The following is a 26,970-nucleotide window of genomic DNA, read 5'->3' as shown; positions in this document are numbered from 1 at the left end:
TGAGAGATGTGGGTTTGGACTCCGAGGCTACGGTGGGATTGACCCAGGTCTCCCACCGCCCCCATGCATCAAAATGAAAGGTGGGCCTCTCCTCCAACTCCACCCAGGGAAATGGCAGTCACACTGGGCTGTTGTAGGGAGCCCCAGCTTGGTCGCAGGCACCAGGCATCCTTTGAAAACACTGCCAGGCTGGGCTCTTTGGAGACTTGGTTAGAGAAACACCTAGTGCCTGGGCTGTGATCAGGCTCGGGGTGAGCGAGGCATTTTGCTGCTGAGACTGTGACAATTCTGGGCAAAGGCAGAGGAACTTTTAAAAAGCAAAAAATCCCAAAGATGTCTGTAGAGTTCAAGCATTGCCAGGGTTAGGTGGCAGCTCAGCAGGGCTTTTATACAGCAGCTGTTGGCTCGAGGGACGATCCAAACAAAAAACAACCTTGGCTGGAACTTGGTTATCTAAGTGACCTGTCTAAGGCTACAGCAGACCAGCGTCTCAGTTGCAACAAGCAGCCGGCATCACACCTCCCAAACCACCCCGCTGCAGCTCAGAGGGGCTGTGTAGGGTTTGTAAGCTGGTTCAGAGGCGGCGGCAGCCTTGAGTCTCAGTTCCCGCTAGGTAATGTCCTTCGCTTAGAAAACAACAGACCTGGGCCCGGCCGAGGGAAGTGGAAAGCTGTTCGCACACTGACACTGCAAACCAAGACGAGCTGTGGTTCTGTTAATAAAACTAAATCAAGACTGACATCTTTAGGGCCCTGCAAAGAACAGCAAGAACTCAGGGAGCGGCTGACACATGACAACTTTATTACTAGTCTTCCAGTAGAATTCAAATGGAGTAAGTTGTGACTTCCCCAATACCACTGCAAAAATATTTTGCACGGGTAGAATACTATGCATATACTGTACAAAGATATAGTTTAATAGACTTTCCTATCGGTACATTTATACACATGAAACAGCTTAAATTAGAAAAGAGGAAATCCATGTATATAAAATTCAGGTTACATAGAAATCTAGTTAAGTTAGCATTTACACTGTGGTTCTAAGATATCATTTGTTAAATATAGCAATGTGCATACAGTACGTTTATACCACACCCATATACCACTTCGCACAAAGGGCCAGCGGGGGCAGGTAATAATCACTCGATTGGACCGTAGTAAAGGGAACAGAGCAGCTCGGACCGTTCCCCCCGGGGGCACTCACAAATGCGTTCTTCCACATTCCTGGCTTTTCCAAACCACCTCCCAGCGCTGTCCCGAATGCTGACGCGTGCTTCTCATCATGACCTCTTCACTTTGCCCGACTGACTTCCACGGCACAAGTTTATCTACCAAAATCAAAACAGAACTGCCTTACTTTCCGCAGCAACAGGCTGTTAAGCAGGGTGTGTTCAAATTAGTACTGTGCTTGCAGGGGAGAGGAGGGAAGGCACCATGCAGTGCTTGACCTTCCGTTCTGCGGGAGGCGTGGGGAGTTGTAGCTCATTTATTTTTTTGCCCTAAATTTACAGCAGTGGGAACAGGAACAGTCTGGCTGGGTGATGCACAGAGCCTTGATCCAGCCAGCGTCTCATCCAGGACACACACACTAGCGAATTAGACCAAGCTTGATTGCAACGTTTCAGCTCTTAACCCCTGCAACTAGTATCGCAGCTTCCTCTGCACGCAGCCATGAGATATGCAAGAGCAAGAACTTTCAACAGCAACTTCATACCAGCTAGTCAAGCAGCCCAGCACAAGCCACAGCAAGGCAGTGGAGATATTTGGTGGCTATCTGCACCCTCTCCTGGAAAGTACCTTGGCAGAGCTGCGGTGCTCACTCTCCCACCCGCCCTGCGCCCAGAAGGGTTCAGCCTCCCCACCAAACACAAATGGCCACGTGGTCTCCAGTGGGGCCTGCCATCCCCAGGCGGGTTTTTCTCCTGATAGAGATGCGTTCAGTACTCTCTCTTACAGCGGTGTATTTTTTTCAGACATTTTCCCCAAGAGATTTTGCTCTCAGGAGGCTGGTAGCTGAACTAGGGGCCATGGCTTAACTTAAGGACTTTCAGAAACACAAATGACCAAATCTTTTTGTGCAGTGGCACTGGATTAACCATCACCAAGCTGATCAAGCTACAGTCATCATACCTGGGTGTGTTGTGGGTGTCCTTCTGCCTGCAAGGCTTAATCAGGCCAAACTCCCTTCCAAGCCACTGAGTCAGGAGTTGCCTTAAGGAAGCAAATGATAGCTATACTTCCACTAAGGCTGCCCTCGGTGAAGCATCCTGGAGCACTGTTAATAGACAACAGAGTTCCACAGAGGCGCTTTGACTCTTTGTTATCTTAAGAGATGACTCTAAAGAAACAGCTAAAAATTCATCTGAGTGTCAAATGTCTATGTAGCCAAGTGACGATGATACAAATGGCATGAGGAAGACATCGGAAATGAGCAGGCAAGTGTTGGCAATATGTACCCCAAGTAGTTCCCCCTTGGGCATGCTGACAGTGTCACCTTGGGCATGCTAAGAATTTGGTCCTGGTGGGAAATGAAACTTTTAGTACTGATCTTTGGGAAGCTTTTCTGCCCACCTTTGCAAAGCTATGGGAAAGCCCTGTTCAGTTCTGTGCCATGTGGACACCTGCTGCTGGACAGGCAGCTGTGTTGCTGCAAGCATATCTAGTGCAAAGCTCTTACCTGTGCTTGTTGTAGGACCTTGGCTGTGTAACGAGGTCACAATGTCACCTTTAGCCTGCCTTAGGGACTAAGCTGCTTTGTGCAAAGCCAGGCTTGTTAACTCTCTGATCATCACGATTAGACCATCCGCTAAGTATGGCATGCCGGATGCAATGAGCATTCTTCTAATCCTGCAGCTAATGTATGCTGAGTGCAATACAAAGTTAGTAAAGAAAGCTGGCACTTAACAGAACAACCACTTCAACGGGCTCTCTAAACAGCTTTTCCCATCTGGCCAAACAGGAACACTAGGTTATATACTGCAGTGCGAGGGTACCGTCGCTCAAGCCGCAAGAATCAACTGGCCACTTAGCAATCCAGTCTGCAACCTAAAGAGGGTACGGGTAAACTGTCCCGTCTTTGGGGCCCATTTTCTCATTGATACTTATATTGTCAGTGGGTGCTATGTGTCTGTAGTGGCAGCAGTGTCCTTCAGCTGCCTGCCCTTTTGAGGTACCCAAAGGGCACCGAGCATAGAAGAGCTACTTTTGCATTTCAGGCACCAGCCATTGGCTCCTAATACTGGCCTGCCATGCAGTTTCTAGTTAGGAGTAAGAGCAATAAAAACCTCTCCTGCTTTTAGGCTCCACATAATGCTCCTGAATGAGATTCTTTGGCTCTTGATGCTTAACAAAAATCCAGCTGAACTGAGGTATGAATGCTATCCCTGCGGTCGTGCCCTATAGAGCGGCATTTAAAACCAGAACCGTGCACTCACTAAGCAGAAGTGGGCTTGCTTCTCCCTACAAGGATTTCTTATTAGTGAGAAGGGAGCTGTATAATCCCATGCACTGCTAAGCCCTCCCACCGAGTCAGCTTTCTGAAGGGGACCAAAACTACGATGTCTTTCATCGGGTTTGCGCTGTTGCCCCGGACTGTCGCATCCGAGTGCCAGCCGCATAAAACAAACAGCAGGTCCTGGGGGACCTCCTGGAAGCCAATCTGTTCCTCTCGCCGCAAGCAATGCAAGCGATTGATCTCGTCTTCCTCATCACTACGCTTTCCACAGCACGCAGCAGTCGGTATCGTGAGTAACGACATCCAGACAACTTTTCGTTCAAGTCTGTTTTTAAATCATGCGCTTGGGCATTTCATCTTTTCTCTTTGAGATCTCAGGTCTGGCCCTTCCCTTTTCAAATTAAGCAGCCTCCTTCTATAGCTAGCAATAGATTTTGAATCCGGCCCAAGATCTCTCCGAAGCCTTGCTCGCTCATGTTTAGTTCACCAGTGACCCAGGGCAGGAGAAGGCAGAGCATTTCAAGACAAGAACTGCAGGAAAGGACTACGGCATGTTGCTCTTGCCACAAGGGCCTGTCGTAGCATAAGCCAATGAGTAGAGCTGGATGGAGGGACGGCTGCTCTGCTTGTGACAACTCAGAAGAGGTTTGGGAAACTTTTTGTTGCACCTCGGACAGGGACCAAACCTCCCCCCTGCTGCTCTGACCTGGGATTGTGCCCAAACCTCTTTGTCAATTTGCTTCTCTCTTCTCTCTCTTTCTAGTCGGAGGTGACAAGGGAGACCACCTTGGACCCCGGGAATCTCTCCCTGAATATTTTGTGGAAAGAGAAATGCAGCGGCTTCAACAAAGCAGCATGTCTCAGTAAAAAGGCATTTGTCAAAATTGCTCTGACCGCCTCCACCCAGCGAGCGTGGCTCAAGTGAGCTCCCAAACTAGCAAGTGAATTGGCCACAGGGTCCGTGACTTCCAGCCCGTGCAGGGGAAGCACAGCCCCAGCGACAGATGCCGTATCTGAGCTCCTACTGCTCCGTCTCTCCACCGAGGAATATTTTTGGAAAGTCCCCTCCCGCTTCCTGAGTCACACGCATAAATTGTTCCCTCGAGTTAATTACAGCACCGGGCTCTGACAGATCAAAGTTCATTAAATAAAGAGCCTGCTGTTGTACAGCGGGGGGATCGGGCTGCTTCTATTCAATCCGCGCACAGCATGCAGACTCACTCGAGCCTAGCTCAGCTCCTGCTTGTTGGCACATGTTTGTCCCTAGACCATACCTCCAAGGGCAGGCTCCTTGGAAACAAGCACAGCAATTCTTCCTGGTCCTTGCTCCCTCTCAAGAGGACATTCATTTTACTACCCTCAGGGCCTAAACCTCAGCAGAGAGGCACTTTCTACTCCTCCAAACTGCAAAACTAAGTACCCTGATTAGGAAGAACAATTGGAGAAAACGTTCATTCCAGGTTTGGAGTCAAGCACGGCACAGACAACACCAGGGAAGTGTATTGTGCAGGGTGAGAGCACTGCGAGGTCTGAATTGCAGCAGAGTTTAATGGGGATGCTGGCAAGTCAGGTCTCACGTAGACCTGATTTCAAAGTGCTTTACAAAGGAGGTCAGTGTCCTTGATCCCCTAGGCAGATCTGAAAGCTTCAGCCACAGGTTGGGGGCCCAGTTCTGAGTCCTTCATGTGATTTCTACTCCCTCCTCACCCTGGCAAAGCTCCTGTCGTAGGACGGGTGGAAAAACTCAAGCGTTGCCTGTTTTAAAATGCCTCAGCAATTTGGTCTACTCAAAATGCTCTGCTGTATTAAGGTGTTATGATTACTAAGATGCTGCCTAACTACTCTCAGCAATCATCACAGGTAACCAATATCTAGATGCCCACTAAAACAATAATTGCATAACATAGTAAAATACTTGGATAAGGATTGGAAAGACACAGCCAGGCGCACAGTCAGTTTTAAAAAGCCAAGATGTTGCCACCCAGTGACTAATGCCCTGTTAAAATACTAGAAATTGCCAATTGTGATATGTTTTTCACTGCTTATGCTGGGATAGGGGGGAACATGTTGCATTTCACTCAGTTTGGAAATTAAAGGATGGATCAGCAGTTTTGTATTTGCCCTGATGGCTTGTAAGTGCTGTAGCCCAGTGGACTGAAAAATCCTATAGGGCCGGATTTATTTCCTTTTAAAAATGCTTTTCTATGGTTGCAATAAAAGCTTCTGCTCTCTCTCTGTATTAGAGATGCGCCCAGTTCAGACCTTCTCCCAGGTCCGCAGGCGTGCAGATTTTGTGGGGGGTGTTTGAGCCCATCTCTAATCAGCATTAGGTCTTGCAGACCTCTCCTCCATCTCCCCTCATCTGGGTGGGTAGCAGCTTCCTGGCAGTGTCCTCATACAGAATTAGTGATAATAAGAGACTAGGGCAGAACAGGGAGAGAAGAAACACATCTCTGCTGTAAGAGGTTAATACTTTCTTCTCAACTGTATTGCTGTTTTAGAGACTTCTAATGCTCACAGGAGGGAACTCATTCTCATCGTCAAGGCACACGGGTCCTGTTGCAAACTCATGCTCTGGGATAACCTCTCCTCTCAGGGCACCCCCATCTTCCGAGTAACCTGCAAAAACAGAGAGAAGCAAAACACTTGGGACAGAGGAATCAAAGGAGGCTAGAAGTGGGCAGGCAGCGTTCACTGCGCTGGAGCACGGAGCTGGATTCCCCATCTGCTCGGCAGAACAGAAGTGGCAATAGGGGAAAGCATCTTAGCCAACATTGTAAGCTAGGGAATGGATTAATGTACTAGCTTTAGCAGCATTAGCCTGCTGCTTCCCACTACAGAGGGCCTGGCTAATTTGATGCAGTTATTTTAATGGCTACTTAGCTTTAGCAGAAGAGCGAAGAAGGGCTGGAAGAACAGAAAGCGGCAGCGCTCCTTTCTATGGGATGCAAGAGGGAAAGCAGCTTACAAGAGATCTGCATGAATAGAGGGGCAGGTATTCCACTATGCCAATTAATACTTTGAGGAATGATCACCCGCTTGCAGTTCCAAGCTGAAATCCTATTAATGCTTCATACTATTTCACATTACTCTTTTAATTCCTTGGGTTAATATCCCCATGACCAAGCGATCGCCTTTAAAACGCTCTTGTGGCTCCTGGCAGCGAGCTGCTCCTGAGGGATTTCTCTAACAAGAGACCGATTCCTGCAGAAGTACCTTGGCAGGGCATCTGTTTCTGATCTGCACAAGCACAGGTGGGTCACACACGTTGCGCCCAAGTACAGGTTTGGGCACGGCTGACTTACTCCAAGTAGCTGAAACTCGAGGCTTCCTTTGTGCTTTTAATTATGGATATTTCCAGTCATGCTAGGTAAAATATCCAGCAGGACTTCTGTCCCTGTGGTGTTGTAGCCACCCCGGAGCAAGCCCTAGTCTGCATGCTAGACCTGCTGGAGTGTAAGCAAGCCCGAAGACTGAGGAGTATCACGTGTTTGTTTGGAGCTTGCTACTGTACCAAAAGGCACAGTGGGTTCAGCAGGCTCTTGTGCTTGTGGCACAGGAGCATGGAGATCTGACGTTTCTTATAGCCACAGTTTCAATCAAGTCTTCTGACCTGCTGTCTAACACTGTAATGCAAGCAATGATGCACTTAGTGCTGTTTCCAGTGGAGATGTAGCATGGTCGTGACCATTATTAAGCATGCTTAGCACTGATAGTGCTTCATATTGTCAAAGCATTGTATCATTTGGATTCCAGATGGTTAAATAAGCATGAGCTAATTGATCCCCGGGGAACTCCAGTGAAGTAGGAAAACAAAGTGCTACTTTGCAGTAACCAGTTGTAATTGGTTTGCTCAGGAAAGGCAAAATTCAGTGGCCCGGACTCGTCAGAAATGGAAGTATTTTGCCCTTGATGTGTAAATTATTTACTCCTTTCAGTGTGCTTGGGCATGTAAAACAGATCCCAGGCACTGCATGTGAGGGCAAACCTTGAGATCAACACCAGGGAGTAAAAGCTTGGAGCCAGGAGAGTCTGCTGCGGGGTGCGGTGGCTGTTAGCAAGAAGGAAAGGCAGAGACACCTGGACTTACAGCCCTGGGTCCTGCCCTAGGACTCCCTGCTACAAAGGAGCAGGGGGAATAGGAGCACCACTAAGCCTTTATGGAGTGCTTCCGTGAGTGGGAGCTCTTCAAAATGCACTTCAGTGCTGCAAAGTGTTCAGCTATTATTAATATCTAACCTCACAACTCTCCTGAGCCAGATTCAGCGTACGGATCTGCATTTTCATTCAAGGCACAAGGGTTAAGTGACTTGCCCGGAGTAACGAAGGGTATTGGAGACGAGGATCTGAGGGAGGATGTGCGGATATGCACTCTGATCGTGATGGCATCCTCCTGCGCTATTAGAATCGGTCACGCTACCATGGAGTAGGGGTGGGAGGAGGCCAGCACAGTGGAACGGGCTTTCATTTGCAGCGAAGCTACATCCTGCAATCAGCTGGGTGCCAGAGGGTCCTGACAGACCCCTGGGAGGCATAAGAACTACTTTGGTTTGAGCCCATAGCAGAAATCAGGACTATGCCCTTGGTAACAAACCAGAACAAAACTCCTCGACCTGCTGCACAGCCTGCGCTTGTGGAAACTGCTGATGCAGATGCAAGGGAACCCCCTGCTCAGTAGCGGACGAATTCACCGCGGGAGCCTGTCAGCACTCAGCCCCCAGCAGGCACACCCAGCTCGCTCTCACCTGGCATGGACGAGGTCGAAGGCGTCGTACTCTGTCTGGCTACTGTTGCTGCGTAGGACTGAGGTAATGGAGGCCGGAGGTCGTTTTCTTTGTTCTCTTCCATCTTCCTTGGCCCGAGCAGACTAATTGCATGGAAGCAACCAAGGGGGAAAGAATTAGTTTGGAAACTGCACTCCCCCCTGCAATAATCCTGACCACCCCTAAGCCCATCACACAGCAATGGGGGTGCAGGGTCAAGGTAACCCATTCCTCTGAAGGCCCCTCCGCATGCCAACAATGCCAACAACATCAGGAGCCCACAAAAGGGCTCTGCTGTAAGTACATGGGTGGGGACAAGAACTAGGGAAGCCAACAATGCAAGAACAAGAAGACAGGTATGAACTGGCTGTGAATGAATTAGGTTGGAAACTAGGAGCAAGTTTTAGAGGGGTTTGGGAACAGTCTTCCAGCAGTGCCATGGGAGGAATACAGGGCCTGGCGAGCTGCAGTGGCTGGCAAATGCACTCGATGACCCAGGAGGTCCTTGCCAGGCCAATCTTCCTAAATAAGGAGACTAGAAGTTAAGTCGAAGCACCCACTCTGGTGCCAGCTCTGGGTAGTAGGTACATGGCAAGACCATGCAGGTGTCATGGGTGTCTGAATGAGCCAGGCAGGATGGAGTACGCTGTACTCTGGGCTGCTCAGCTTTCAAGTGCATTTGTTTTTTGGACCGAGCAGACTGCCGGCATGTACCTACCAGCCAGCCCAGCCAGTGCTCAGAATACATCCTATCTCGCACCCAACCCGCAGGGTAGCACCGCTGGGTTATGTCATTCACATTTGCATACAAATTACACAACTGCCCAGAAGGGCTGACTTTGCAGTTGCTTGCTTGTGTGCATTTATTTACAGAGGTTGCCTGCCAGCTCGGCACAATCATCCCTGTCCCGTCGTTCTGTAGCACGGAGATGGCAGTAAATCTAGTGCTCCTGCCCCTGCCATACAGGGGTCCTTTCCTTTTGCTATCACACATGTCTGTGGCATGGTGCAATGAAAACCAGAGGATTTAAAAGCTGGATAAAGCCTCTCCTGAGGGACAGGCTGCTTACTTTCCTCATCCAAAATAGAAATCAGCTGTCAGCCAGGTTGTTCTCCAGCTGGACAGCTAAAGTGCAAATCTGCAATCCTGGCCCCTGCAGACTCACTATTAGACGAGGTTTCCCTTTTTTCTGTGCTTTAAAGATACAGGCCATACATGGAACATGTCTGGTATATCTGAGCATCTGGGATGCAGTTACCTGTGTTTCTTAATTAAGATGCACTCTCCTCCGTCTTGAGGGTCCAGATTGTAGATATAAAGGTGTCCATCTGATGTGGTAACCAACAGTCGAGGCAGCTTCTGGATCCTAATGAAAAATGAACTCGTGGACCTACATGCTAACATCAACATAGGAAGGTGGCCCCAGCAGGGAGCCAAGGGGTTAAATCTGTCAAGGCCAGGCCAGGAACTGGGGGTGGGGTGGCAGGAATTACCCCACCCCCTCAAGTTTGGGGTGACACTTTTCATCTGGGCTCAGGAAGGATCAGAGTTTGGGAGTAAATGGCACCTCCAGCTAAAGCGTCATTTGCAACAGATGTAGTTAAACCAGTGCAAAAGTCCGTGGAAACACTCTTATTTCAGTTTAAATCAGATCTATTTCGGTTCAGCTCATGAGGAAGAAGCTTGCAATACTCCTGTGTAATGGCTAGCCTTCTGCAGTTGGCGTATGCACATGGGTCTTTGCTTTGGATTAATTAAGCTGGTGCAAGTTTGTGCATTGACCAAGCCTACGTGCCAGTGGGGAGGGCAAGGCCTGGTCTGTACCTCCACCCACAGGCACCACATGCTGAGGTTTGGAGAAGGCAATCCAGCCCCAGGAGATGCTGCCCCCTTCTCTGCTGGCCCACAACAGTGAAGGTGCTGTATCAGGAAACAAAAGCTATGTGTGCAGGGTGCCCTCTGCAAGCCACTGGGGCATGAGCATGCAGATGCTCTTACATACGTGGAGAGCACACAGATGTTCCTTTGTCCAGAGAAGTTCAAACGCACGGTGGCAAAGGCTCGGTCCTGGCTCATCATGCCTGACACTTGAGCAGGGAGGTAGTTGGTAGCTGCCATGAACATCTTCCCCATGTAACCGCTCCAAGTTGGAGGCTCTTCTGGCCGGCTGGGGGGCAAGAGAACACTTGTCACTTGGGCTGTGTGCGGTGCCTACCGCCACTACCATCAGCAAAACCACACGGGCTGCAGCTACTTAGCAAGTACATCTAGATTGAAATAGCTATTAATCGAGTTGCCCTTGGCCAGCTGGTGCAACTGCACGCAAGAGTTTCCTGAACCACTTTTGCATAACTTCTTAGCCCTATCAACATGGTTTGCTGACTAGGCAAGAGCAGTGCCCTGCTGGGGACTTCTGCACATTCCCCCTCTCTCATGGAGACTTTTGCAAGCTGGTTTGCTGGATATGGCCAGTCATGCAGACCCTGCTTTCATGTTAAAATATGCCAGCTCAGGCATAGTCTGTGCCGTCACCTTTGCCAGGAGGTCAACTGTGAGGGGGGAAAGTAACGTGTTATTCCACAAGTGGCTGGTCTGCCAGGATGGGAAGGATTTGGCCAGAAGAGACCTAAGACCAGGCATTTAGCCTGCAACTCTTGAGGCTTTACGAGCATGCAGATGGGCCAGGTTGCCCGGGCAGACTAACTCTGGCCTGTGGTCAGAGGATGGAAGTGGGGGTGACTTCAGGAGCAGTGCACCTGTTTATCACACTAGCCTGAAATACAGGCTGCTCCGTGCTACTGGATTTGGAAGCTGCCCTGGTCTTGCTTTAAAACAGTCCCTCTCGCCCCCACCTGATCCTTGAAGACAGCATATCTCTGACAGTGGTACTGGGCCTCCTGCAGAGCACTTTGGGCTGTGAGGGGGGATAGGCTCCCCACTTGCAGCAATGCACAGACCTCTCATGCTGCAGTGAAGAGCTGGCCTGGACAGACAGGCACTACAGGAAATGTTTCCCAAATCCCTCATTTGCACCTCCCCAGCTGAAGCCACCTCAGAGCAGCAGCTGAATGAAGGAATCGGAGTAGCAATGTTGTCCAAGGCAGGCTTGCACTGCGGTCCCAGACCTGCCGTGGATCCAGTTCAGTGCAGCAAGTTGTGACAAGTTCCCGCAGGTGGTGGAAAAGCTCCCAGTAGGTGAACTGCCTGAACCTGGTGGCCAGCTAAGCACTTGACCGCCTGCAGCAAGACCCTTCCCCTGCTTCCAGTGGCATGCACCCAGCGGCTTCTTAGCAACGCTGCCTACATTTGCTATAGCAACTCTGACATCAGCAGCATCCTGCTGAGAGGGGGAGCCTTGCTCAACAATGTCGAGCCCTGGCAGGGAGCCATGGAAGCAGGAGGTGGGCAAAGCCAAAGAAAGGCAAGCCCGCAATGTGCCTCAGGCGGTGACAGCTAGCAGCAGGGGTACAGGCCATGTTTCCAAAGCAGCAAATCCTTGAGAGTATTAAGCCACTGAGGCAGTTTGCTGCTGGTGTCACTGAGGGCAAAGTCTGAGGCCTGATTACATGGTAGCAGGAGTATGTGACTATGTTTTGCAGAGGAAAAGAGAGTCCCTGGGTTATGCAGTGTGTCTCACCTGTCTGTGAGATGTTCCAGTTTAAAGATGTGCACAGTCTCAGTGTTGCTCGAAGCACAGAGGAACTGCGAGTCCATGCTGAACACGAGAGAGCTGATGTTCACGTACCTACGGCCAGGAAAGCAAGGGGGCTGGTTATTTCATAGCACGCTGCAATGGCCACATGCAGACAACTACAGATCCTCCCTGCTGGCAGGGGATGAGGAGGAGGCAGAGACTAGCCAAACCTCCTGCCCACTCAGGTGCTGCCACACTGACAGGAAAGCTGGGGCTGCACATCATTAGCTTGGACGGGGGTGCTGCTGGTCACACTAAGCCCCACCCGAGAGGTCTGCCTGAAAATGGAGCTGCAGCCCTATTTCCCCCGCTCCAGCAAGGATGCCAGATCAGAGGCACAGTGCATCAGGGGAACCTGCCAGATGTGACATGGCTGTCAGCATCCCCCAGCCACCCAGCAAGGGGCAAACCAAAGGGCAGGAGCTGGTGCCATGGAAAATGGGAGTAGCGGGCACGGAGAGGCACCATGCTCAGATCAGAGTTTGCTCATCAGCAGGGAGGGCTGCTGCTTGCTGGTGCTGCTGAGGCCAGGCCTATACTCTCCCTTTGTACTGGGATGTGTCGGGATGGTCAGGAGAACCGACAGGCAGGCACAGTCCTTTGTGTATACGCAGGTATGAGAGTTTAAAGGGGCCTTATCCTGATGGTGCTTGATCCCCTTCACATAGCAAATACAATGGGTTACTAATAATAGCTGAAGCAGTAGTTTTCCAGCATGGCAGGGCTACAGTGTTGATGAAGAGCTCGATGCGATGACCCAAAACTTCTTCCATGCTGCAAGGCATGGGACAATTCAGATACGCCTCTCTTCCCCCGCCAGTCGGAGGCCCCTGCTTTGCAGGTGTTTATACTTGGGCAAAATGGAGGTAAACCCCAAACTGAATCACAACAGCAGCATTTAACACCACAATCAGGCCGCTGGCTATCTTGACTTCACTACTTTAAGCAGGAAAGAACATGGAGTCGGGGCACTGAACGCGCGCCTATCCTCCGCAATCACCCTCTTCTGCAAGGGGCAGGTGGGAATCACTACACACAGCCGAAGCAAAACGGCTTCATGGCACCGGGATGCTTCGCAAGGCCCTCTCCATGGATGTGTGACCTTCCGGTGCTACCTGGATCCGGCTTCCTCCCACAACTGAGGGGACAGCCTGCCAGCGATGCCATGCCTAGGAAGCAAGCACCTGCCAGTGCTGGGCAAAAGGCAGCATTCAGGGGACTGAAGCACAGAGATATTTCACCGGCTGGCAGGAAAGGGGAAGGCTGCCACAGTGTAGATGGTGAGGACTGCCCCGGCACAGAAGGTGGGTAAGACAGCTACTTGATCCGAGTTTGTCACCAAGGCAAAGGAGCAAAACTGACCTCTTCATTCCTCTCCTGAATTCATAGAGCTTTTGCCCTTCAGGCACGGAGAACACACGGATGACGGTGCCCTGCAAAAGTGCAGAGGGGAGGTCACACAGCAAGCAGAAAAGGCCTTCTCCCCGTAGCTTTCCTGGGGAAAGTCCAACACGCAGAAGCCATCTCCATCTTCCCACCCAAAGCAACATCAGCTCTCTGGCTTGACAAGGCCATCACACCTGTCCCTGCCTCTCCCCTCGATCAAGACCGGAGCTAGACCTTTCTAAAACAGAACCACATTGAACCAGCCCGGAAAGGATCTGGCCTTGCCCACCCGTCTCTGCAGACGTGCTGCTTGAGCCTGGCCGGCACGCTGGGCATGTCTGCAGCAGACCTCTCACTCACTTTCTCTGAAGCGCTCGCCAGCTTCGATCCAGCTGAGTTGAAGGTAAGTGCAGCCAGGGGCCCGTCGTGGGCAGGGATTGTGCAGACAGGTTTCTGTGGACGGAAAGGGAACGTGAACCCGAACAGCAGTACTGTCTCCTGCCCTGTTTTAGCTTCTTCCACCCTCCAGACCCAAGCTCGCCTGCCGTTCAGGCTGTCCTTTCCAGAGCACGAGTGGGACTGTGCTCTCTCCTCTGCGCTTGCACTCATGCCACCTCTGCTCACCTCTAAATTCAGGCATTCACTCATTTCTCTCCCTCCAGCCCACCTCCTACAGCCACTGGGCAGCATCAGCATTTCTTGGGCTTGATCCCAAGAAATACCCAGCACGCACAAGTCCTTTAGCAGTTCTGGATCAGAGCATAGTGTAGCCAATGCCCTGGTCCCTTTCTCCTCTGATGCCTGGTACATTTTCATGCCCGGGCAGAGCCGAGTTCCAGGTCTAGCTCACCTTCGAGGTAATATTCACTCATGGGACTTCACCCCGAGAGACAGTAGTGAGGGCTGAGTGAGGGGCTGTGAGCACTCCTAGTTGCACACTTCTCACGCTTGCTCACTGCCTCTCCTTGTTCTACCCTGGGCCTTTCAACCATGCATTTCTCCCAAGCTGCCCCTTTCTGCGTGCAGGGCAGGAATGCTGCTTTCCTTCCTTATATGAAGTCCAGAGGAGCTCAGCAGGATTCGGACCCTGAATCCAGTTGCATTGCTCTCAGGACCAGATGAGCTGTGTCTGGGGTCTGAGCGAGCAGAAGTGTAGACCCCCCCCACCCCAGCTCCAGTCTGGGGCTAGATTCCCATGCGGTGCAGCTGTGTGGATTTGCTGGGCTTTTCTGAGCCTAAGCTTGTTTATCCAGGACAGATTGTTTTCAGTGCACGGCCGTGTCTGTGTGTGCAAGCCCGGGAATCCTCTCGTCGGTTCACACCTACCAAATGATTTCCGTCATAAAGCACGATTTCCCCAGTCGTCGTGCTGCCAGGGTACGCCAAGTAGGAGTTGGAATGGTTGATAGAAAGCGCACATAAACCTAGCAAGCCAAAGAAAACACAGCTGAGGACACGGCCGGGTACAGGAACAACAAGAAAAGGGGTCTGACCGGCTGGAGACGTGCTGGATGTGTGAAGTGGCATCATTTCCAAGGACGGGCAACCGGCCGCTCGCTGCATGGAAAACCCACAGGAAACTTCTGGCCTCTGCCGACACCTGCTGGCACGTGGGGATACGGCTCTGCCTTGGAAAGAAGCTCGTCCCTTTAAACGCGTCTGAGTTCCCCCTGCCTAGACCCTTGCACAGCCTGCACACTAGCCCTGGGGTGTGCTGCAAGCCACGATGGCATTTATGTTCCCATGCCACCATATGGTACAGGAGCATTATCCCCATTTTCCAGAGGGGAATGAAGGCACGGGGTATGTTAAGTGACTTGCCACAGGTTATGCAGAGAGGTGGTGGCAGAACTGGGAAGGGACCCCAAAGCTCTCGAGTCCCGGTCCAGTGCCCTGGACGGTCCTTCCCACCATCCTCTAAGTATCACACATTGTATTTTCTATTTAGGGCTCCTTTGATACTGTTGTCAGGGCTTGCACAAAGCAACCCACAGGCCGAGCCAGCCTATCTCCATCAGTATTTCACGTGCCAACTTCTGGCAGTATCTGGCTAAAAAGGAGGGGAATCTGGGTGCTTGTTAATTGGGAAGGAGGCTTTCAGTGTTATCTATCTTACTTACACAGCCCTCACTATTGCAGCTCCTGCGCTACCCAGTCTGTAATGCTTTTGTTCTGCCAACACCCCAGCGAGGCAGGGCAGTGCTTCCCCAGCTTATAAGTGACGACCTGATGCCCTTCCTGCAACCACTGCTATTACAACTTGCAGGCACCATGACCCTGTCAGCACCGGGATTTCCCAGGCAGCCTGGACAAAGAGCACAGTGTGGAAGATGTCACGTGCGGCTGAGCTGCGGGGTCGAAGGCTATCACCACTCCTGATAGACTTTGTGCTTGGCTCCCCAAACGTGTGTCAATGTATGACATGGTCCATCATGCTCTGCTCCCCAAACACAAAATGCCTAGGCACACATCATCATGCCAGGATGCTGCCTTGGCAAGTGCCCAGCCAAAGCTGTTGTTTTAGACCGCCCTGGGGTGCCACAAGATCCTTGTAAGGGTGCTGCAGACTGCCGTGCAACAGCAGCACTTAGGTGTGCAAACATGGCTCACAAGATAAACCCAGGTTTCCAGTGTCCAAACTATTCTGCCTTGCCTGGGTTCTTTGCAACACAAGAATTGCTCAGTTATTTTTCAACGGTCGAAAAACAGGGGAAAGCAAAGAGCTGGCATTTTCTGAGGGCAGCTGTGAGTCTAACACGGATGAGAAGTGCTGTTCTAGATCCTTGTGTAGAAAGAACAAAAGACCGTCGGTGGGGAAGGGGAACCGCAGCAGCATCCCGGCGCCTAAGAGACCACTCCTCAGACTAGGGTGTTTGCACGGTGCCGCTGATCGTGCTGTGCTAGGCTATGATCTGCCAGCCTTGGGGAACTGCATTTAAAAACAACGCAGAGCAGCAGATAAACCCTGACCTGGCTGAGATGGGAGGGAACCGCAGAGAAGAGCTGCAAAGGGAAGAGGCTTCTCCAGATGAAGGCCTTGCCCTCCGCCTTCCCTATTTACAGACAGAGAACACACAGTGAAGCCGTTACCTTGAAACTCTGGGGCTAGAGAAGGTGCAAGCAAGTCTAAGCCAGCTGCAATTGGAGTCAGCAGTGTCCTGCAAGGAGCCTGTCTGGGAGACTCAAACAGGAAACCAAGCCGGGAAAAAATAAGGATATGAATGCCCTGAGCTGACCTCAAAGATGCACAAAGGAAGGGATTGCAGAGGACATGCATGGATCAGCAATTTTCCAAGGGTGTGGGGTAGGCTTATCTCACAGTGCTGCGCGGCGGAGGGCTCCCAGGCCATGCTGACATGGGCCCAGTTCCCGGTGCTGGATGCAAAGGTGGCTGGCTGCATGCCACCCCAAGGACTGCTGGCAGACTGAGGGCTGCCTGGACCAGCAACCGTCTGCCAGAGCTGCGGAGACAGCGGAGACTAGGTTTGCCTTGGACTGGACATCATCTGGAAGATCATCCGGTGGTGTCATCTCATACGAGGAGAGCCTATGAGTGGGTCCTAGACACTCAGAGAGGGCAAACTGAGGCAGCAGCAAGGCCCAATGCCAGATTAGCTAAGTTCCACTGCCCCCAAAACGGAGACGAGGGAAGCAGCAGTTTCGAGACACAGAGCAACAAGGCCCTTCTGGCCCACAGAGCCTGTTGGGCAGAAGGGTCCAGGGAGAGGCACAGCAATGCGTCCACCTAATTCAACACACCACCACCATCCTATAGCGGAGCGGCAGGCACTGTCCTGAGGACACAGTTGTTCGTCCTGTAGCCAGTGTGAACCTGGGCTTGTGTGTTGTCGATTGAGGAGCCTCTATCCTGCCTGAGACCAGCCTTGCTGTATGCCTTTGAAGCACTTAATAGGGGCCTTTCTTTCATCTCCCATGGCTGTAGCACAAGGCTGGGCTTCCTTCTGTCCCTCCGAGCGGTTTGCAAATCTCCGTGGGCAGCTCCCTCCCAGAGGAGCACTATGCAACCAACTCCTGCCGGGGACCTGCCAGTAACACTTATCAGCTCACCCACTTGGGGTGTTTCACAACTGCCCCACGCTGAGGAAGTTGCTGTCAAACCCTTGCCGAAAGGGCCATGCAGCTTTCCTGGAAAGGCACCATGTGCAACCAGGGCAGGAAATGCGTTTGTGCCAACCCCGGCTCATGGCGGGGGGGTGTTATGAAGGGTGCTTGCCCACTCCTGCTGGAACAGCTCTACCTGGCTTGCACTAGGTTGCACGACCCCTCTGGGCACCTCAGCTTACTGCCATCAGCATCACGGGCCATGGCTTCAGAAGCAAAGTTATCACATCATATTATGATCCTTAAGAGCAGCCTCAAGCCTGGCAGCTTGCATCCTCTGTATGGGGATCATTCAGCGACATTTGAAGCATTAGTGTTTAATCCGCAGCACAGGGCCATCTGTCCAGGGGCTGAAGTAGGGCAATATGGATGCCTGGAGCTGCGTCTCTTGGAAGCTGAGGAGCCCAACATTTGTTCCAGGTGGGGAATCGTGTCTGTGACTACAGCAAAAGGTGCCCCGGGGGATGCTGCAACCTGCTGCCGTGTGTCGTGGATCCTGGCCCAAATGCCCAGCACTGCCCTCCCGTTGCAGCAACAGCTCGTGGTCTAGCAGGAGAGCTGGAGTCACCCAAGGAATGAGAGATTTTAAAGCCCCAGGCCCTCCCTTGAGGTCAGTCCCCAAGATGTACCATGGCCCAGTCTCCACAGGACCTCCTCCAGCAGACGCTGCTTAGACACGTGCTGAATTAGCGCGGTGGTTCTCACCCTTTTTAAACTCAAGACACTCCCCCTCAAAGTGCCAGCTCTTGGCTTTCGCTCATTTTTTGACCGCAGAAAAATAACAGAGCAACTCTTCTCTTGCAAAGAGACCACAGCGGGACAGAACGGCTTTGACACTTCTACTGGAAGTCTCTGGGTTTCTCTTGTGAATCACGTGTAGGCGTTTTCACACCTAACAGTGCGAACACTGCATGGCACTCTGCAGCACCCTTAAAAGGATCTTGCAGTGCCCCAGTGTTTCATAGTGCTCAAGTTGAAAATCACTGAACTTGTGCTTTCCCTGGCCATGCTGACTGTCCCCTGGCCCCTGCACAGCATACTAATCAGCAGGCTGCCCCTGGCAAGCCCCCGACAAGGGAGCATCTGCCTCGGTAATCAGCTGAGAGCCTCTCTTAGGACCTGCGCTGGCCTAGAAAGAATCCAGGGCACTGTCTGAGCACAGGTCTGGTACTGGGTGTCAAGCTGCCAAGACGCTGTGGAGGTGCAGAGCTGTCTTGCTGACTTACCCTGCCTGCAATCAAGAAGGTGGGTCTCATTTGCACAGGCTGAGGACATCTCTGAAGCAAGACGCTGAGAAAGGGCAGGAAGTCCTGAATGGGGAAACGCTAATCTGCCTACCTAGGAGGTAGCCAGTGCATGTGGTTAAGCTGCTGTGGTTCTGCCCCCAAACTGTGCTGCTTGAGCTAAGAGCGAAGGCAAGCTCTGGGGTAGGGTGCGAGCTCTCCATTACACATGCCCCGAATTAGGATGGCATGAGGTGGGGGCAGGGGTAGTAAGGATGAATGCAGTATGGGGGAAATGGGAAGTGGGTGCTCAGGATACAGCACTGCCTGTCAGGGGTTGGGGCAGTCTGAATCCTGGGGTCCAAGCACCCGGACACCATGCACCCTGGAGGCTGCAGGGCCCAGCTCAAACCCTTATGCTCAGGGAGGGGAAGTCCTTCCTCTTCCCATAACTACGGTGTCGAGGTCAGTCAGAGCCAACAGGTTTGGGAATTTCAAGGCAGACTCGCTCCCTTGTATTGTGAAAACCCAGGGAGGGGGCTGCATGCAGTTACAGCATCCAGAAAGCAGGAGCAAAGCACCATGCTGCTGCCTGCCCTGAGCCCACCCGGCTGTTATGGGCACCTGGGGAGTCAAGGGTGGCCACGTCACTCCCTTGCACACCACTGGCTACAGAAGCCGGCCCGTTTTAGTCACGCGGCACGGATCAACTTGGGCAGACCTGTATCTTCAACTCTTGAATGGGAGGAGGAGTCAGTGGAACAGCATTTTTGCATGCTGGCTTGGCCCTTCAATTAAACAGTTTCCTTGCAACTTGATGCAGTCATAATATAGCCACTCAACTGTGTAATCCCAGCGGATACTGGGCCAAGGTCAGGCCACTGGTGATATTTCCTACCTTCCTTGCACTTCTGGAGTCTCGCTGCTAGCATAAACAGTGGGTTGGCTCAGCTGCACGCGGTAAGGCTCTGATCTCTGCTGCTGTCTGCAGCATGCCTGGCCAGTTGTTTTTTCCCTCTTTGATCCAGGCTCATTGGCTTACCTGTTGCATTTGCAGGTGTATCTAGGATAGTCTTCAAAAGCTTCATGTCCTTAATGTTATGAATATAAATAGACTCCTCCAGGCAAACGATCAGCCTCTGCAAAAACCCAGCAGACAGAACCACAGCTAGTTAACCTGGCTGTCACACGCATACATACATCATGGACGTATCAGCAGGCACCAGTTGTATTCGTCGTTCTCAGCACAGTTTGCTCACTGAAGCCCTGGCAATCAGGAAGCCACCAGGCATCTGGTAAACTCCCATGTGGAAAAGAAACGTGATGCTCTTGCTCCCGATTCTTTTGTGGCCGAGAAGCCCTGCACTTTGCCCTACACAGGGCTGCCACATTGGCCTTACTTTGGAAATTAGATGAAACATCTGTCTCTCTTGCATTCTCCTGCAAAGAGCCAATGCAACAGATTACATGAAGAGATGCAGGGCAGGTGAACGCTAAGGCTTATTTGGCCCACAACTGCAATGCCTTGATACCCAACAGTTTCAGCTCCGACTAGCACCTCTGCTTTTCATTTTAACATTTTCTCATTGTGGTTTCCTGAGTAACAAGCCAGCCCCTACAGGACACTTGCCAGAACATTGCCTGGGATGGCATGAAAGCACCCAAGTGATGGGGCTTCCAGTACTCTCCACTCCAGGGCCTAAGGGACCAGCTTAGTGAAACAAAAGCCTCCCACCCTTTTATTTTTCACTTGGCCTCCATGGCATGAATCTATCTTTTGCTTCCTCCTCTGGAGGCATGGATGACTCAGGGGGGCTGCGCAAAGAGACTGCATTCAAGTGAGGGATGGGAGACATCTGTGTGGCAGCACGGATGTTTTTCTCAGTGGAGACAGTGGGTGTGAAAGGGACTGCGTGCTCCACTTCATTCACCTCTGTAGTGCCGACTGCCGAGGCAAGGGCTGCTAAACTAAGAGGAGGAAACAGGAAAATAACACACAAAACTGCACTGAGCGTTCCTACAACATTAACATTAAGGCACCACTTCCCCGGGTGCTCGCTTGGTACCTCACAGCAGCGAGAGCTGTATTCTCCTTGCGTTGCTGCCAGCATACTTTGTGCCGATGCTAACAAGAGAACAAGCTCCGGACCTCATCGAGAGCATGCACAGTTCCCGTTGAGGTGGTGGAAGTGGCACCTTTGAAAACCTGGGAGTGGAAGGTGAGGCCAGAACATATGTGCCTGAAGCCGAGGCATGCAGGGTCCACACTTGGGAAGCTTCTGCCCTGCTAGAAATCAGACCACTTATTTAAAGTCTAAATCTGGATTCTAGCTACTTAGTTTAGCCACCTGCCACTTGAAAACCTCCGCCTTAGCACATGACTGCAGGCTTGACCACTGCCACTTGAAATCCAGCCCTTTGCATAAGGGGCATTTCTATTCCTGCTAACCACAGCATCCAAGGCTTTGTTTCAGAGAGCCGCCACGGATCTCCGAGGAGGCTGAAACGTAGCATAATTTCAGTGGTGCTTTCTGGAGTCGCAGCTGTCAGCTGCAGAACCAAGACTGTCAAACTAATATTTACTCAGCAGATTTCCTTCAAAGGTCTCACAAGGCTTTGCAGAATTCAGCACCGCAATGGCATTAACCTGGAAGGCCAGGATGCTAATATGCATTCAGATGCGAGATGGAGAGTCATGGGAGGCATGCTGCAGAGGAGAAATTCCTTGTCCCAAAGAAGAAAGATGCGGGGAGGGAACAGGCAGGAGGGAGATGGTAGATGGATGTTGGGAACAGACAGCTGAAAGGAGAGAAGATTGACATGGCTGGCTGAACAAGTCTGCAGGGAGTTTCAAAGCCTAGCTCTCCATTTCCCTTCTCCCCCCATCCTGTGCAGTGCTTTACAGAATAAACCTGATCATATGAGAACCACAGTGTGTACCCTCGGTTGTACCCTCATTTTGCACCGGCAGGAGAGACTGCACCAGCGCAGAGCAATGCAAACTTAATCCGAGAAGGATCGAGCTTCTGAAATGGCTGGGACCTAGCAAAGACATCTTTATTTCTTGTTTAACAAGATGGGGCCAGCACTCCAGATCTGCTATCACACGTTAAATGGTCTGGATCATTTCTCTTGCTTACTGCTCCATAGAATTTGTTATATGATCTGAATTAGGGACAGCAAATTAGTCATCTTCACCTACACCCCCTATTCCTCAGTGTGTAGGTATGTGAAAGAAAAGCAGTCATAGAATAGATCAAAAGGCTTCAGCAGTCGGACTTGAGCTCAGCAAACCCAAGGAAAACACAAGGAGGTCACATTAAAATATCAGTGCTGCTTCTCGTGAGTCAAAGCGCAACCCTCCCTCCCATCCCCAGCTGAACAGAAACATCTAGGTTTCCACCATATGTAAGTAATAATGCGGCTGGGTACAGAGTTTCCATGACTGAGTAGCAGGCAAAGGGGATTTGCGAGTTTGCATAACAATGATTTTCCACTGGCAAATTAAATCAAAGAGCAGATCTCTTCTCATCTAACCTTCCACAGCTATTGAATGATGTGATGGTTTTGACAACGCAGTGTGGTTTCCACGCAGAAATCTAAACCCAGGCTTTTCCAAGTCACCTGGCAAACTTAACTGCTACCAGATTAACTCTTGAATAGGAGGGGCCAGATTAAGCCCCTGTAGCAAGCCAAGGATTTCTGCTAATTCTTCCATACTGGCACAGATACCAGGGTAAACCAAGTTTTGTCATTGGGAGCCCTACATGCATGCTGCTGGCTGAAGTCGGTGTCACGCTTCGGGGAGAGCTGATGTGCAATGAATTTGCGTGTACAGTGGCAGGTGTAAGAAGGTACATGCTAGTAAGAGCACTCTTTCCCCATATGTCAAGTGCCCTTTGGTGCTTTCAGGTACCTTCTTTTCCTATTCCAGGCCGATTGGACGCCACTTGCTCCCCTGCGGGCAGGACTATAATAATTTTTGCATGACTTTGAATACAGAATAGCATTAAAGACCCAGGTCTTACCATGTGTGTTTTCCAAGTGTTGTGCATACTTAACAGGACGGAGCAATGCAGCTGCCCCCTCAGGCTGCTGCTTGATGCCTAACATAATCTATCACCTGGTTTTTATCTGGCTCCCATTGTCAGAGTGCCAGTGCTTTGCAGTCTGTAATGTACTTTTCCTCTGAAGTGCTCTGATCACCTCTGCATAGACAGGGGACCCAGGCAGAGAGACAATTTGCCTCCCACAGGAATCGCAAAGGGCTTCTTGGGCCCCAAGCTAGTGACCCCACCACACCAGCTGTGGCATCCTCCACGGCGTGGCACAGTGCCCAGGGGCATTAGTGCCACCACCGTGAGCACAGGTCTTCCAGAACTGCTGAACTGAAATTTCCAACGTACCAGTCTGCAATCCAGAGACGTCGTGAACTGCCATTGCTTTAAGTTATCACTATAAGGTTTGTTTAAAGGAAAAGTTCAGTTTAGGACAAATTTCATGGCAGTACATCCCATGGTCCTCCAGGGAGCTTACAAACAAAGCTTTGCTGGAAGCTCAAGGCAGAGCTTGTCTACTGGAGATCCTGACTGCCGGTCTCGCTCCTGCTAACCTCGGAGTGGTTAATTAGACAGTTGGACAGGCTATTTCTGTAGTGCAATATACTCCCTCTTCCCTACGACCTATATTTGACGGAAGATTACGTGGAGGGACACGGGAGAAAGACTGGAAATCCTAAACGAGCAGAGAGCTGCTAAGGGATGCTGTTCAAAGCACTTTCCAGCACCGCTCGGCCTGAGTTACACCTTGCGACTCTGATCCTGCACGGATGCGGATGAGGAGTCGTTCCACAGAAGTCCATGGAGTGAGAATGGTGTAAAACCAGCCAGGAAGGGAGAACCAGGCTTGCTGCCTATTAAGGTCTGAGTGAACAAGGCCCCGCCCTTTACCTGCCGGTTCAGCCGGATGGACAGGATGCTGCTGGAATAGCTATAATTGCAGATCTCCGTCCCTTTCTTGAAGTGATAGACGTTCATTTGCTGCGGCTTGGCTTGACTAACCACCACCACCAGGCTGCTGGAGAAGAGGCGCTCCACGATGTAAACATCTGGGGTTTCATCTGGGCACCAAGAGAGAGAGAAAGGGATGCTGTCAGCGTGGCAGCTTGGTCTTGGGGTTTCCCTTTAAGAGAGAAATCCCTTGTGCCTTGGTCCGGTGCTGAGTCACGGGAGTCTGTTTGCACGATGGATAATGTCAGCTAGGCCAAAGCAGGAAGGGGTTAGTGGTTTCTCTTCTGAAGGCAGGATACGTAAATCAGCCCTATCCTGCAGCGCCTGTCACGAGTCTAGCCTGGCAGTTGTCCCTCCAGCTGCAGTGAATCAGGAGGAACAGGATAATGGGAAGGAGACCTACCTTGGGGGTGCACGACCTAATCAGAGGATGCGTGTCCTTGATAGTCAGGGTGCTACAGCTGGCTTAGGGCAGGGACAGAGCGGGGACAAGCAGGAACACAGCGACTGGGACTTCCCAAGGTAAGGAACAGGCTGTGCCGGGTCAGCCGTGACCTCCGAGTACAGGCTCTCTGGCTGCCAAGGACCCCTGTTTCCCCAAGGAAACGGAAGTCCTACACATGAACTAGATAAAGGCTTCTCCCCCTTCCTTGGGCCAAAATGCTTGGCTTTGCCCTCTGTAGCTGGAGGGCTCCAGTCAACCCTTCTGACCACTGCAGATAAGGTCTAGGCCAGGAAGCATCCGGCCAGCACGTGCTATGCATCCCTCTCACTGTCACAAACCAGTTCCAACACACCAGACGCAAGGGAAATGCTCTGGACAGCCGAAACCAGTCCGTGCCCCTGGAGCTGGGGGAGTCCGTAGTTCTGGCTTGCACGGCGTTCGCTGTACTGCGAGACCCAACTCCACCGTAACCCGCGGGGGTTAGCACGTGCCTCGTGCCCGCCAGACTGGCTGGCCGCACAGCATCATTGCACACAGGCTCTTAGTTTGCATCTAAAAGCTTCTAGGGCTTTTTAAAACTTAGCTATGGATCCAAGCCGTGAGGCAGGTCAGGACGCCCTGGACTAAACTGCAGTGGGGTCCCCCAGGGCTTGGTCCTCGGGCCCGCGCCGTTCAACATCTTCATCAGCGACTTGGACGAGGGGTAAAAAGCACCCTGTTCAAAGTCGCAGACAACATTAAGATGTGGGGGGAAGTGGGCACGCTAGAAGGGAGGGACAGGCTGCAATCGGACCTGGACAGGTTACAGGGGTGGGCGGATGAGAACAGGATGTGTTTCAACACTGACAAGTGCAAGGTGCTGCACCTGGGGAGGAAGAACCAGCAGCAGACCTACAGGCTGGGGAACTCCCTTCTCGTCAGCGCAGAGGCCGAAAAGGATCTTGGAGTCATTACTGACGCCAAAATGAACACAGGCCAACAGCGTGGGGATGCGGTCAGGAAGGCCAACCGCACCTTGTCGTGCGTCCACAGATGCATCTCGAGCAGGTCCAAGGAGGTGATCCTCCCCCTCTATGCGACACTGGTCAGGCCTCAGCTGGAGTACTGCGTCCAGTTCTGGGCGCCGCACTTCAGGAGGGATGTGGACAACATGGAGAGGGTCCAGAGGAGACCACCCGCATGATCTGGGCAGCAAGGCAGGCCCTACGAGGAGAGGTGATGGGACCTGGACCTGTTCAGCCTCCACAAGAGAAGGCTGAGGGGGATCTAGTGGCCTGTTATGAACTGGTCAGGGGGGAGCAGCAGGCATTGGGGGAGTCCCTGTTCCCCCGAGCACTACCAGGAGTGACAAGAAATACCGGTCACAAGCTGGCAGAGGGTAGATTCAGGCTAGACATCAGGAAGCGCTACTTCACTGTCAGGGCGGCTAGGACTTGAAACCAACTTCCAAGAGAAGTGGTGCCGGCTCCTACCCTGGGGTCTTTAAGAGGAGGTTAGACGAACACCTTGCCGGGGTCGTTTGACCCCAGTGCTCTTCCTGCCATGGCAGGGGTCGGACTTGATGATCCGCTTCCAACCCGACCTACTATGAAACTATGCATCCCAACACGAACCGCGTGCGCCTAGGTCGAGGTGAGCGCGCTCTTCAGCATGCTTGTCTAATAAAAGCGCACGCCAGGCAGTCCAGCGTTGCAGCAGAGATAACGGTCGTTGCAAACGGGCGCTCGCAGGGAAAGCCAGCTAGCTGTGCAACACGCACTGGCGTCGTTTCGGTGGGATTCGAATCTCACGTCCAAATTGCACCGAAACCGACGTAAACGCTGCGTTCACACCTACTCGGCGTTTGAGGCTCGAGCCTAGCCGAGCGGACCGGCTCGAGCCATGCGGTAATGCAACCCCGTCGTCCCTGCCGCTGCACAGAAACAAGACTCACTGCTCTCGTGGACCTGGTCCAGCTGCTCCACGGAGTTCAGGGAGAAAAGCCGGTAGCCAGTGTCGGTGCCGATCGCCAGGGAGCTGTGCAGGAGAGACCACGCACGGATGAGTCCCGACGCGGGACTGCACCAGGTCAACCCATCGGTGCCCGCCGAGCCGCGGCAGCGCGCAGGCCAAGCACCGGCCCGTCCTCCCCAAGCAAGGGCAAGCCTCCCCCGGCCTGGCAGCGCCCATCGCGGCTGCAAACGCGAGCGGCCCCCGCTTACGTGCAGTCCTGGTTGTAGGAGAAGCAGCGCAACGCCTCGGGCCCCGCCGCCGCCGCTGCCGCCTCCATGGAGCGCCCGCAGCCCCCGCGCACCGCGCCGCCCGCGCTCCCCTCCCGCCCCGCTCCGTCGCCACGGGGCGGGGCCGCGCCCCATTGGCCCGCCAGCGTTCGGACACACCGCCGGGGGCGGGGCGAGAGGCGAGGCCTCGCCCCCTGGGCCAGCAGGGCCGGCGGTGATTGGCCGGAGCGGAGAACAGCTGTTGTGGCCACGTGGTGGTGTTGTGGTTGCATCAGACTGGACGGCGGACAGATGTGGGGCGGGGCGGGCACACCTGGAAAAGGGGGTACACCTAGAAGGGCACAGCTGGAAGGGGAGCACAGCTAAAAGGGGCACAGCTGGAAAGGGGGGTACCCCTAGAAGGGGCACACCTGGAACTGGGGTACACCTAGAAGGGGCACAGCTGGAAGTGGCACACCTGGAAAGGGGGGTACACCTAGAAGGGCACAGCTGAGGGGGGGGTACAACTGGAGGGGGAGCACAGCTGGAAGTGGGGGCACAGCCAGGCACTGGAAGCTGCCCAGGCCTTGCTGCCAGGTGGAGGGAGGCCACTTGGCCCTGAGTGTCCAGCTGGGACCCCGGGCGCTGCCCGCCCTCGCAGCCGGCTGCCTCTCTC

General features: G+C 52.4%; 2 protein-coding genes across 12 annotated transcripts in view; one reads left to right on the top strand and one right to left on the bottom strand.

The window, feature by feature from the left end:
* The window catches only part of ARSG (arylsulfatase G), a 92,173-nt gene that overhangs the window by 49,331 nt on the left and 15,872 nt on the right, over positions 1-26,970 (top strand). For 7 of the 9 annotated variants that reach the window (XR_009463790.1, XR_009463789.1, XR_009463786.1 and 4 more), the window contains one exon: positions 5,955-8,261. The gene's annotated coding sequence lies outside the window, so the exon portion shown is untranslated. Of the gene's footprint in view, positions 1-4,216; positions 5,685-5,954; positions 9,061-26,970 lie in introns of those variants that run through there. The other 2 variants (XM_059732034.1, XM_059732033.1) reach the window with 2 other exon arrangements.
* WIPI1 (WD repeat domain, phosphoinositide interacting 1) lies at positions 780-26,404 on the bottom strand. 3 transcript variants are annotated; one of them, XR_002092363.2, is made up of 14 exons: positions 26,298-26,404; positions 26,030-26,112; positions 23,592-23,761; positions 19,685-19,781; positions 14,624-14,721; positions 13,658-13,750; positions 13,274-13,344; positions 11,855-11,962; positions 10,220-10,384; positions 9,476-9,583; positions 8,199-8,320; positions 5,972-6,072; positions 2,130-2,274; positions 780-1,327 (listed from the first exon to the last, which is right to left on the bottom strand). XR_002092363.2 is itself a non-coding variant. In XM_014601830.3 (13 exons), the coding sequence occupies exons 1-13, from the start codon at positions 26,363-26,365 to the stop codon at positions 2,242-2,244; spliced, it is 1,317 nt and encodes a 438-aa protein (XP_014457316.1). In that variant the 5' UTR covers positions 26,366-26,404; the 3' UTR covers positions 780-2,241. The 3 variants fall into 3 exon arrangements, 2 of the variants coding, with proteins under 2 accessions (XP_014457316.1, XP_006273069.1); XM_014601830.3 differs by having other exon boundaries at positions 780-2,274; XM_006273007.4 differs by lacking the exon at positions 2,130-2,274.

The sequence above is a fragment of the Alligator mississippiensis genome, chromosome 8 (genome assembly GCF_030867095.1).
Source record: "Alligator mississippiensis isolate rAllMis1 chromosome 8, rAllMis1, whole genome shotgun sequence".
NCBI classification, from domain to species: Eukaryota; Metazoa; Chordata; order Crocodylia; family Alligatoridae; genus Alligator; species Alligator mississippiensis.
The sequence above is the reverse complement of the archived record's forward strand: the minus strand, read 5'-3'. Positions and strand labels throughout refer to the sequence as shown.

What these genes read in the sequence shown, in the direction of transcription:
- WIPI1 (XM_006273007.4), bottom strand. Translation starts at nt 26,365, where the DNA reads ATGGAGGCGGCAGCGGCGGCGGCGGGGCCCGAGGCGTTGCGCTGCTTC. An exon ending in TTCAGGAGAGGAATGAAGAG is followed by an intron (nt 11,963 to 13,273) that starts GTCAGTTTTGCT and finishes TCCTGGCCGTAG; the next exon opens with GTACGTGAACATCAGCTCTC. An exon ending in ATGAGAATGAGTTCCCTCCT is followed by an intron (nt 1,328 to 5,971) that starts GTGAGCATTAGA and finishes TGATTTTGGTAG; the next exon opens with ATAAACTTGTGCCGTGGAAG.